Here is a 12,403-nt window from a genome sequence, read left to right as displayed (position 1 = left end):
ATTTAGCTCAGGTTTACAGTGCCTGCCTGGCAAGTGTGAGGTCCTAAGTCTGATTCCTGGTACTAAATAAACAAATAAGAATTTCAGAAAATGCTAACCACCACAAATGGAAAGTGTTGTATAGAAGTCTATGTATCACATTCCATTGTAAACATCTTTTTTTCATTTTTCTCCTTTTCCCTCCATTTTTTTTTTTTTTTTTTTTGTACCAGCCATTGAACTCATGATTTAGCACTTGCCAGGCAGGTGCTTATGCTGCTGAGCTAAATCCCCAGTCCCCTCCTTTTCTACAGCTTTCTATAAGCATTTCCTCATACAATCTGCTCTCTGTAAAGTCAGTTTCACAAGTCTTCATTCAGAATCCACTCACAGTTACTTTCCTTCACTTCTTTGCTATTAAAAGCATGCCAGATCTAAATAAAATGTAGAATCCTGGATTGAATTCTGCAATAGCAAAAAGATATGGGAAAACTAGGAAAATTCAAATAAAGCCTAGCATTAAATCCCAAGTACATATAAGTTTACTAAGTAAACTATTATACCAGCATACTTAATTGTATCAGTATTCAAGGTTACATGTAAGATGTTAACATTGGAAAAAAAAAACTCAACAGGTATATGGGAATACTCTGCACCATCTGTGCAACTCATATAAAATCTAAAATTATTTTAAAACAAAAAGTTAAAAGCACGCCAAATGAGTGAACCTCAAACTGGGGCTCAAAATCAGAGATACCAGTTTTAAGAACCCAAGCTGCACGGCCTGCTTTTCCTTTCCTTTCTTTTTTCAAATTTCAAGGCATAAACAGTAACTTAAGCTGTATAACCTCAAGACAAAACATTTCCCATCATTTGCTTTCCCTTCTCTAAATATTACAACATTAGAAACCAGCCCCAAAGACAGGAAATACTGTCAAGATACTGTGCAGTATCAATGCCAGGATACTCACAAAGTAACAGTCCACAGTACACTGTCTTCCCTATGTGTGTGTGTGTTTTAGCACGTGTGAGAGTATGGACATGCATGTACATTTTTATGTAGATGGGTTTTGACTTGTGTGTTCTGACACATAGTTAGACATGCATACTTTGAAGTGTATATTCTTTTTTTTTTTTTTAAACTTTTTATCGGTACCAGGGATCGAACTCACAACCGCCTGCTTTCAAGGCAGGTGCTTATGCTGCTGAGCTAAATCCCCAGCCCCAACGTGTGTATTCTTAATGACACGTATGTTCTTACATGTGCAACGGACCTGTGACACATTTTGACATACCTGGGCAACTGACATGTGATGTGTACAATTTGATGTGCTTTGTTTTGACATGTATGTGCATTTTCATATGCAAATTCACTATCACAAATGTGTGTACTGACATATGTGTGCATATTTGTATTGGTATGTGTATTTACATGCATGTGTGCATTGCATATACATGTATGTACATGTTCTCTCTATATATTTTTTTTTTCTTTTTTTTCTTTTTGAGACAGGGTCTCACTATGTGCTTCAGGCTAGCTTTGGGCTCACATTGTAGCCCAGGTTGGTCTCAAACTTGCAATTATCTGCCTCAGCCTCCCAAGTGCTGGGATTACAGGAGCATGTCACCATGCGAGGCTAAGGTGTTCTTTATTGATCTATTTATTTATGTGAGACTAGGTCTCATTAAGTGTCACTCAGTGCTCTCCGTAGAGCATCACTATCATGAACCACTTGCTTACCACCTAGCTCACAAATGCGACTTCATTCTCTGAACACCTATGAAATTTAACATAATCCACAGATTGACCTGCAATTATTATCTATTCATTCAATAAATAGTACGAGTGGTATTTTATTATACCTAATAATACCAATTCATACTTAGTATTGATTATGTGTCTCACACTAATCTAAACACTAGGGCAAGCAAAGTAGCAAATGGCAATTAAAATTGACTCCATCAGCTACGTGTGGTGGTACACCCCTGTAATCCCAGCACTTGGGAGGTTGAAGCAGGAAGATCATTGCAAGTTCGAGGCCAGATTGGGCTACAAAGCAAGCTCAAGGCCAGCCTGAACTGCATATGAGATCCTGTCTCAAAAAGAAAAAAAGAAAGGCTCCATCCCATTGGTAATTTCTAGGAGTAACAAGAAAAGTTCTTCCTTATGAGTCTTTTAAAAAAGAAGACATTCTTTCTATACACGATAAAAGAGGAGCCCCAGCCCAGGAATCCTTTAAACAGACTGTCAAAGCACATCATCCAGTAGTACCTTCATAAAATTTTGAGATCTTGCATATTTGCAGTATATTTTTCCTTTCCTCACATCTGTCTGAGAATCTGGCTGGATTTGGAATCCTGAATGAGAACCCATTTCCCTTCAGAAGACATTTTGTGCTTCACTATCTTCTAACTTTCAATTCCAACACAATCCCCGCCCCCTGCGTGCCCCAGTACTGGGCCTCCAGCATGCTAGGCAAGTGCTCTATCACTGAGCCACACCCCAAGCCCTGGCATGAATATTGCACAGGATTCTTCGTGAGTCCTTTTAACCTCGAAACTCATACCCTTTGGTTCTTATGGTTTTTTGGATAGTTTATTCATGCCATCATATGATAACCATTAAGGTCTCATTAAGTGTCACTCAGTGCTCTCCGTAGAGCATCACTATCATAAACCACTTGCTTACCACCTAGCTCACAAACGTGACTTCATTCTCTGAACACCCATGAAATTTAACATAATCCACAGATTGACCTGCAATTATTATCTATTCATTCAATAAATAGTAACAGTGGTATTTTATTATACCTAATAATACCAATTCATACTTAGTACTGATTATGTGTTTATTGGATAGTTTATTGTGTTTATTGGATAATTCATGCCATCATATGATAACCACTCATTATCTCTCCTTATTGTCCCTAATTAGGAGGCCTAAATCATTCAGGCCTCCTAATTCCCTAAAGATTTTAGCCTCTGGATCACTGTCTCTCATTATTACCACTCCTAAGCTTAATTCACACTAATCTCATTTTGTACCACTGTCTTCGCCTATTAGTTCCTTGAATCTTCTCCAATAGTGTTGCCCTCTATCCTCCTGACATTCCTTCCCACAGCACACGCGTTCAAGTTGTCCAACACAACTGCACAGAAAGCAGACAACTATGCTAACTGGGTCTCACCTTACATTTATAATCACAAACACCAAATAGGCACTTCTGTGCTGAGGACTCCTGAAGCAATTCCTCCCTCAACTCGTGCTTCCCTGTTCTCCTGGATGAACTTTACATCTTCTTTCTTTTCAAATTTGAAACACCTGTCTGATGGGGTCCATCCATGTGAAGCTTAGCGTGGTGCCTGCCCAACTTGGCACTGGATCTAAAGACAACAGTAGGTCCCTTCAAACCTAAATTCTGCTTTCTTCTTCCAAACTGAAATTGAACCACTGCTTTTCACACAATGCCAACATTCCCCCAATCAGCTGTCAATATGTCATTCTGCCTGCCCCTTCAAACTCCACCCCGTCAAACCTAGTAAAAGGCCTGTGGCTTCATCTGCCTAGGAGAGATTTTGCACTCTTCGGCAGCCCTCCTGTGCCTGCAATTAAGGCTTTTTTTCCTTTCTTTCTTTTTCCACTTTTGCTTCTCTATGGCACCACAGAAAAGCCTAACATTTTTGGTGCCATGACTCGGATCAACAGAGTGAGTGGCTCTTGGGGGCTATGCCCCCAGTTTGAGCTCCCTACCACAATGAGTTGCCTCTCTGCTTTTTCTCACCCTATTTTCCCTTTTTCTTGTCTCTGCCACTGGCATTACTAGCCTCCAACCAACACTGATCCACCTCAATTCTCACAGGTGAGCCACCTCTCGGTTTTGGGGTTCCTGTCTAAATCATGAGCTCACATCAGGATTTCCTCCAATGTCCTGTGGCACCACATCCTTTGGGACCCCCCTTGTTCCTTCAGTGATGACTGGTGGGTGCAGGTGCTGGGGATCTCTCTCTCACACAATCCTAAGGAGGGTGATCACTCTTCAAGGGGATTGTGGCTCGGGTTTTGTAGCCTCCAGCTTACCTCTATTCAGCCACAATGGAAAATATTTCTTCCTGCTCCCAAAAAGACACAAGCTCCATAATGTCCACCAGTGGCCAGGGGCAGGAGGGGGGCGTTTACCTTCTATTATGCCACCCTTTGTGATCTAGACAAGTTTTGCTACCATACTGGCTAGTGATTCCTTATGGCCAGGCTTTTTTTTTTTTTCTCTCTTAGGGCACACCCGTCCCTCATTTGGGCATGTGGAGCAAACCAGTCTCTTTTGGCCCTCTCCACATTGCCAATCCCCCCATCTAATGACCCCACTGACCCCATGGATGATGTTCCTTCTGCCTTGTCCCCCTCTCCATATCCCCAAGAAACTTCGTGTTCTTCTCCATTGCCATCTTCTCCACCCTCCCCATTACGCCTTCTCCCTCCTGCTCCTCCTCCACCCGGCCATCACCACTTCCCCCTCCTGCCTATCCTACCTGATTGCACTCCTCCCAACCTCCACCGCCTTCTGATCCCTTCAAGACTCCATCATCCTGAGTCCCTCCTGCCTGCTGCCACCTTCCATTCACACGTCACTGCCATTATCTCTACCCCAACCACCTTTACCATGGCGCTTGCCCCAACCTCTCCTTTCTCTCTGCAAGGTAACAGGTCCTAAAGGCTTAATCTGTGTTCATGTCCCTTTTCTCTTTCTGACCTATCCCAAACACCTCATAGACTAAGCTCCTTCTCCACAGAGCCCTACGACTATATAAAAGAGCTCCAATTTATAATTAATACCTACGACCTCCTAATAGCTGTCTTTGCTTTAATAACTGTCTTTGCTTTCACAGATGTAAGTGGTTTTATTCCTTTTGATTCTCATAAGAGATCTGTTACTTGATCTAACTAGTCTATCTGTATTACAAATGTAAAAACTGTAAGAGTTATAATTCAAATTGGCCAAATATATTTGAGTGTGCTTTAATTTTATAAAGTATTTGTCTGGTAAGCTGTGTATCTGTTTCCATGTCTGTCCAATCTGTACAGGCTGTCTATATATGTTCCTTGGTTTGTCATATCCATAAACAGCTGTTTTTATTTGTGCTCAACAATTTTTTTTTCCATTTTTGGATCATTTGTTTGCAACTTAATATGGGTTATACATCTAAAAGCATGCTTCCACCTGAGTTGCCAACTGATCAAAATGATACTATACTTGGTTGTGTAAATTTAGATTGTTGTTTATGTATCATGACTTGAGATTCAAAAATAATGTTCACTGTTCAAAAATAGTGTCAAAAGTTGTGATTGGGTTTTTCGTAAGTTTATTAAGATAATTAAACAAAATCCTTAGGGTAGGGAGGACTTCAACTGATAAGTAAGAAAGCAGCCACCTGGTAACATTTAACCAGTTCTTGTTCATTGACCAGAGGTCCCAATGATCTTCATAGCCTTATGGGAGACATCCCAACTAAAATTGTAAAAATATATTAATTGCATTACATTCACATTGGTCATCATCATAAGAAATAATACAATAAGGTTTTTGATTTAAAGATACTCTGATACAAAGGTTTCATATGGCTGTGACAGATTGCTGTTAACCTCACAGTGTATTAATATATTCATGCTTCCATATGTACAGGTCTTCCAAAAATAAAAAACACAGATTGTCTGACAAAATTCTGTTTCAGATTCATCCCTCTGTCTATCACAAAAACTTATGAGATGTACATCCTACTAAAGATAAACAAGTTAGGCAAAAGCTTCTTACATATTAATGACAGGGATGATTAACTAAAAGGGATATTTTATGTCAAAATGCAAATTCAAATTGTTACAAAATGTCATAATTGTCATAACACAGTATTATGTATGGTTTTGATTTCAAATTTTCTGTGAAAAATATGTAAATATTAATGTTATACTAGTACATCCATGGTTTAAATACTAGTACATCCATGGTTGATAAAAAATAACAGCTGTTTTTAATGTTCTAAGGTGCTTGCTCCTCAGATCAGATAATAATTTTAAGTTTACTGCCTTATTACACTATAATGTTATCAATCTTTTCTTCTGGATGTTCAACAGCTGATATTTGAAGACTAAAAACTAAAAAGATAGATGGACTAGGAGGACAACCAATATTTTAGATACAGATCTCTGAGGTCAATGAAGACCCAGGATATAAAAAAAGAACCTCTGCAACGATACCCCATAACTCTCTGAGTTCCTGGTCTTCTGGTCTATTCTATGGTCTATAGGACCACAAAAAAAGTGTGATCTACGATATGTAACGTGCCCAAGGAGAGTTACCAAGAGAAAAAAAATCCAAAGATTTCACAAAAAACAACTTGGTCAAGCAATGGCCATGACTCATCCTAACAGCTGATACTGTCAAGAATTAAGAGCCTCTCTCCACAAATCCTGAGGAGACTTAACTGATCTTAATAGATAGCAAGAGGTTAATTTTAATTAGTACAGGTCTCAATTTAACTTGGTCCAAAACATTCTGCAGAAAAACATAATCAAAAGATAAATAAAAAATGTCATGAGTTAGATATAAAAGGAGGAACCCATCCCATGCTAGAAAAAAAAATGTTACTTTGCTAATCAGGTATTGTAATGGATAAGGTAAAAATCCATAAATACATTACCTCTAAAATCAAGGAGGCCTCTCACCAGGATTTTTCCACCCGGTCTTCCCTAGGAGGCTGGGCCCCTACCTTTTCCCTCTGGCAGAACCTCTCACCCTATATGTTATTTTTTTGGTTTATAGCTCCTTGTCTATTTAAACTTTTTTCAAAACTCTTTCAATCCAGGATATGGGCCTTCTCTACCTGAGAACTTCCCATACTGGCTGACACCACAGGCACCAGCTTCTATATATATGGACAATACCTGTCATCCCAGCAACTACATCAGTCCCTACCAGGACTCCCCCATTCAGCAGGAAACAGTTTAAGAGAGTTGTTACCCCCTAACAACCAAAAGATGGGAATAATGGGTTGCACCCACATGAAGCTCTGCAAAGCTCAGCGTGGTGCTTGCCCAACATAGCACTGGACCCTAAAGATGACACTGAGTCCCTTCAATACTAAGTTCTGGTTTCTTCTTCCAAGTTGAAATTGAACTTCTTGCTTTTCACAGGCACACCCCCAATCAGCTGTCAATATGTCACTCTGCCCCCTACCTTCAAACTCTACCTCCTGTCAAAATAAAAAGCCTGTGACTTGTCTGCCTTGAAGGGATCTTGCACTCTTCTGCAGTCCACCTATGCCCACAATAAAGGCTTTTTTTCCTTTTTTCTGCCTTTGCTTCTCTACCGTGCCACAAAAAACTTAACATTCTCCATCTTTCACTTTCAGTTGAAGACGATCCATTTAACCTGCCTGAGAATATGGGAGTACAATTCTAGTATGTGCACAAGAGACAGACACCAAAAATATCAGATAGATATCACTGATGACTATCATATCTTTAAAAAAGCAGCCTCTAATTCTGAGCAATAATATTTTAACTCTTAATCTCCATTTCCCATCTGTGAAAATGAGCTCCCTTGCTGGAAGAGAACCACACTCTTGCAAAGCCTATGTACATATCTTTAGGAATGTAACTTCACCAGTTCAGCCTGCTTCTTTCATCACTTAGGAGTCAAAGATTGCCAAGAGACCAACTACAGGTGACAGGAAAAGCCTAAGCCCAAAGCTACTTAGGAAGTTCACTGTCAAAAGTGCTGGAAAGGTGGGAAGGCTTCAGTAGATAAGAAAATCATGCTCAATTACAAAAAGGTATGGAAAGGAGAGTAAAGGCACAAACCAGCCAGGCTTTGGTGTTACTACTTGCACTATCCCTTGTCTAAAATCTACCAAGTTTCATTCAAACTGCAGATGAAAGATTCAGAGTTATGGGTGACTAATAGCCAACATATTTCTTTTTAACATAAAACCCTACCTTGAAAAAAAAACATACTGCCATGCTCCTAGAAACAAAGAAAGCAGCAATTATCCACCACAAAATTGACTTTGCTCACCCTAGAAGTTTCTAAAAACTCAAATCAAGATTGCTGAGCTCAAAATAATCTAGAATAAACTCCAAGTCTACAGAGAACCCAGATTTAATGGATGGCTGCTCCCAGTACTAAAGTATCCTCTGCAACTTTTATACAAAGTTGAAATACTTTCAAACAGTTAAAACGTGTGACAGAAACGTTGGGCTGGACTGGAGATAGTTGCCACAATAGCTAAACACTTAAACTATATCCAGAAGGAACTGCTTTAAAGGGTAAAGAAATTCACATGATGTCAAATTAGAAGAAAACCAGGACTCTTCTGTCCTTTATTCATTCAACCAACTCGCATTAGTTGTGGGGTAAGGGGGGCTGCTGGGTGGGAAGGAATGCTGGGAAGTAAAATAGGGTCAAAATTCTAAGTGGTTTTTTTTTTTTTTTTGTTTGTTTGTTTGTTTTTTGTTTTTGTATTTCATGCATTTGGGTCTACTGAACTCAGGGGGTGGGGCTGGGGGTGGCTCACACCTGTAATCCTAGCACTCAGGAGGCTGAGACATGAGTTCAAAACCAGCCTGGGCCACCAAGTGAGCTCAAGGCCAGCCTGAACTGTGTAATGAGATTCTGTCTTAAAAAGACAAAAAACCAAAAACCATATTAACATGTAGACCATAGACTACCTTAAGTACCATAACAATATAGGAAAAGGCATTTAACATTGACAATCTCCTTTCAAGAGAACAGGGAACAATGCCACATTTGCTTTGCTAAGTGCCTAGAAGGAAGAGAACGCGAACAAATAAGAAATCCTTTTTCCGGTTTAATGACAGTTTAGCAGTACCAAAGCTCATTGCTCACTCGCTCCCTCTCTCTCCCCAAGGTCTCCGCTGCAACCCCTCCATCATCCCACCCTCCATACTTTGCTAGCGACCCCATACCAGCTCCCCGTCACAAACAATAACTAGACTATTGTATCAAGGTCAGCCCCAAAGACACAGGCAGTAGCCTCTCCCCAATAGCAGATCCTTGGCATTACCGAGCTAACCAGGGACTCTGCGTCTAGGCTCATGGGCCTGGCATTTCAGGGATTTTGGACCTTTTTTCTCTATCCATCCAGCTAGTTTTCTCTCCTGTTCCCCAAATGACAGCCACTTCTCCACAATCCAAGCTCTTATCTGGAGTGAGGGAAGGGTTGGGGGAGGGGAAGTGGGAATCCTGCAATGGGGAAGATGCTGTCCGCATACATGCAGGGCGGGGGTAATCTTGAGAGAAGCCGCTGTCAAAAGCAAAGGCTCTAGACTACCATCGCGGGGCTACAAGGCACGCCGCTTCTGAGGGACACTCATTAGAGGTTCTTTATAGGAGACCTATTGTGTGAGGGAAGTGTCTATAAAGGTAACCGCGGGGGGGGGGCCCGCAGGCACGTGAGTTACGGGGAAGTCCCCGGGGGGGTTCTCTACAAGGGACTCTTTCTGGGAGGAAAGCGCTATAGCTGTGGAGATGTCACAAAATGGGGTCTCCGCGGGGACCATTGTGGGATTGCCAGGAGCCAGCCCCAGGAGCCCCTACAGATGGCGCCGGTCCGGGAAAACGTTCCTTCAGTAACCGTCCTCAAGACTGGTCCGCAAGGAAGCCATGTCGGGCCACGCCCTGCGGTGGGAGGCGTCGCGGGACCCCAAAACCAGCGTCCCCAGCCCCGCTGCCCCTCTGCAGCCTCGGCCCCGCGTACCTGACGGAAGGCGATCCGCGGCCGGGGCCGCCAGGCAACCGGGCGCGGAGCAGCCCTAGCTGGTGCGAGGGGTACACGTCCATGGCGACGTCCAGCGGAGGAGCGCAGCGCCACGGCGAGGGTCGAGCAGGCCCGTGATGCCGCTCCAGGCCCGCGGCGGCCGGGCGGGGTGGGGGCGTGCCGGTGGGGGGCGGGGCGAGGCGGGGCGGGGCGGGGCGGGGCGGAGCGGACGCACGCACGGAGTGCTTGTGGGGCGTCGAGAAGGCCGGGGTGGGGGTGGGGGCGGCGTACAGCCTTGCAGTGGAGCCGCACCCTTCTTAAGCCGCAAGGCAGCTGGGCCAGACGCTGGAGACTGGGGTTCCCGGGATGAGGGATGCCCGGGCAGGGATGTACCTTGCCCTCAGCCCCTTACCCCGTAGGACTGTGCGGCGCCCCCGCCGCGTACACGCACGCGACGGGGGCGGGGCCTCGTCCCAGCCCCGCCTCCAGGCTCTCGCCTTCGGCGTAGTATTCCGCTGCACCTACACTGAGGCCCCCACCTCCCTCCTCCGATCCGGGTTTTCCTCCCGGGATCTCCCGCGAGGGTGTCTCGCGGCTGTCTTCTCGCGTGTTGCTCTTCAGTGTCGTACCCACCTCTCAAACACCCAGCCGATTCCAAGCTGGCCTGGGGTTAGCAATGCGCATTCAGCGCATAGCAAGGCATGACGTTAAGTGTTCATAGCCCTAGGGTCCCGGAGGATCCTGCCCTTCGCTATTTAGATCCTGGTTCGATCCATTTCCGGCTGCGGGGCCCAAGCCCAGAAACTTAATCGCTTCCGTCCTTTTCTGTGCAATATAGAGGAAAATATTTTATTGACAAGGTTACTAGGCATTCTATATATACAGGACCTATCTAATGATTTCGTCTGTGTCATGTATTGACATAGGATTCTTTTTGTCAGGATTCTTATACCCTCTCTACATTTTTTTTTACGATGTTAAAATAATTATCCAGGGCTGTTTTTTGCACCACAGTAATTGGCGCTTGACTTACTTAAATGACAACCGCTGGCGAAAATCCTCCTTACACACATGAAAATCCTTACAATCCCTATAGTGTCTTCTGAAGGTTTAGCTGAGGACGAACTAACAGAAGAGTTGTAGGAATAAATGTTTTTCATATTCAAGGAAGGAAAAGATTTTTTTTTACTCAAATCCCAAGTCGTGAATGAATAACCACCTTTATTTAGAGAAAACCACACCTCAGTACACAAACTCTGAAAATTAGCCAATCAGCGACAGTCTCACTCTGGGTTTATGTTTCTCAAAATCAGCCAGTCATTAACAGTTTTTGAAAGAAAATCAATGGCAGTCCCTGAAAGTTAGCCAATCGTTGACAGCGCTGGGTTTCTAGGTAATAGCCAATCAGCTTCTGTGTCACACCCCTGTCCATACTTCTAAAGGATCTGCGTTGTTCAGCTGGCTTGCTCCAGTGACCACTAACGTACCTGACAAACCGCTAAATCCTTCAACTTCTTGGGGAAAAAAAAAAAAGAAAAACATGTGAGTGGCAAGCATGTGAGAAATTCATTGTTTTTGTTGTTTTTGCACCAGAAACTGAATTCTGTTTATTGTTTATAAGCAAATTCAAAGTTTGCAACTCTTTCAAAATTCAACTGACATTTACAGTTGGGTGTGAATGTGGATTTTTTTCAGATGTAATGACTCAACCTTGAGATTTATCAGATACAACCTTTCCAATTCTTGCTGTGTTTGCAATTACTAATTTTTATAAGTTTTGTTCGTTTGTTTTTGTTTTTGTTTTTGTTTTTAATTTTTTGAGACAGAGTTTCATCGTGTAGCCCAACCTGGTCTTGAACTCACTATGTAGCCCAGACTGGCCTCGAACCTGCAGCAGTCCTTCAGCTTCAGATTCCAAGTGCTGAGTTAGAGCATGCATTATCACGCCCAACCTGCTATTATCAATTTTTCAAAACAATCGAATGAGTATATAAACAAAGTGGTGATGCCCAGCCATCATCACAATCATTTTTAGAACATTTTAATATCCTAACAGAAAACCCTTTACCTACTAGCAGTCATTTTCCATTTCTCTCCAACATCATGTGTATCTCTGAATTTACCTATTCTAAACATTCATTTAATCAGGATTATGTCTGAATGTCCCCACAAAAGCCTTATGTAGTCATTGGTGGGCTTTTTAGAGGGCTGAATCTAGAGTATGTGAAAGGATTTTGCCCTACAGGGGACGTTGTAGGTGGGAAGCACTGGGAGGCGGAAGGTCACCTTCCCCACCCCTAAGCAATTTATCTGTGGCAGAAATGAATTCCAATGGGCTATCTGTGCATCAGTAATGTCCCTTAGGCTCCACCCCAAACCTAAGCTACATGTATGCCCCCACACCACTGTGTCTGGCAGAGAGAACACCAGACCTCAGTGGTTGGGGGTTCTCTCTCCACATTCTTACAATAAAGGCCATTTTACTTTATATCCTGTCTTCTAACCGTGCCGAAAATTCTTTCAGTATGGTACAATTCAGGATTAAGGATGAGTGATTACTAAATCACTCCATTAATTGGTTTGGCAGCACCCTAATCTTGGTAGCCTGGGTACAATATAAGTGACAGAAAGAGGCTTGCCTTGTTTCTTGCTTCCT

At 42.8% G+C, this 12,403-nt stretch overlaps 1 protein-coding gene across 2 annotated transcripts in view; it reads right to left on the bottom strand.

The window, feature by feature from the left end:
- Dnaaf9 (dynein axonemal assembly factor 9) overlaps positions 1-9,936 on the bottom strand; it is a 148,049-nt gene extending 138,113 nt beyond the window's left edge. For both annotated transcript variants that reach the window (XM_063248769.1, XM_063248770.1), the window contains exon 1: positions 9,748-9,936. In XM_063248769.1, the coding sequence (XP_063104839.1) occupies positions 9,748-9,830 (83 nt within the window). In that variant the 5' untranslated portion in view covers positions 9,831-9,936. The remainder of the gene's footprint in view (positions 1-9,747) is intronic.
- Positions 9,937-12,403: the final 2,467 nt, after the last annotated feature.

This window comes from Cavia porcellus, unplaced genomic scaffold, assembly GCF_034190915.1.
Source record: "Cavia porcellus strain 051 isolate PalLab524CR breed Dunkin Hartley unplaced genomic scaffold, mCavPor4.1 scaffold_5, whole genome shotgun sequence".
NCBI classification, from domain to species: domain Eukaryota; kingdom Metazoa; phylum Chordata; class Mammalia; order Rodentia; family Caviidae; genus Cavia; species Cavia porcellus.
Note: the sequence above shows the minus strand (reverse complement) of the source record. Positions and strands in the feature narration are given on the sequence as shown.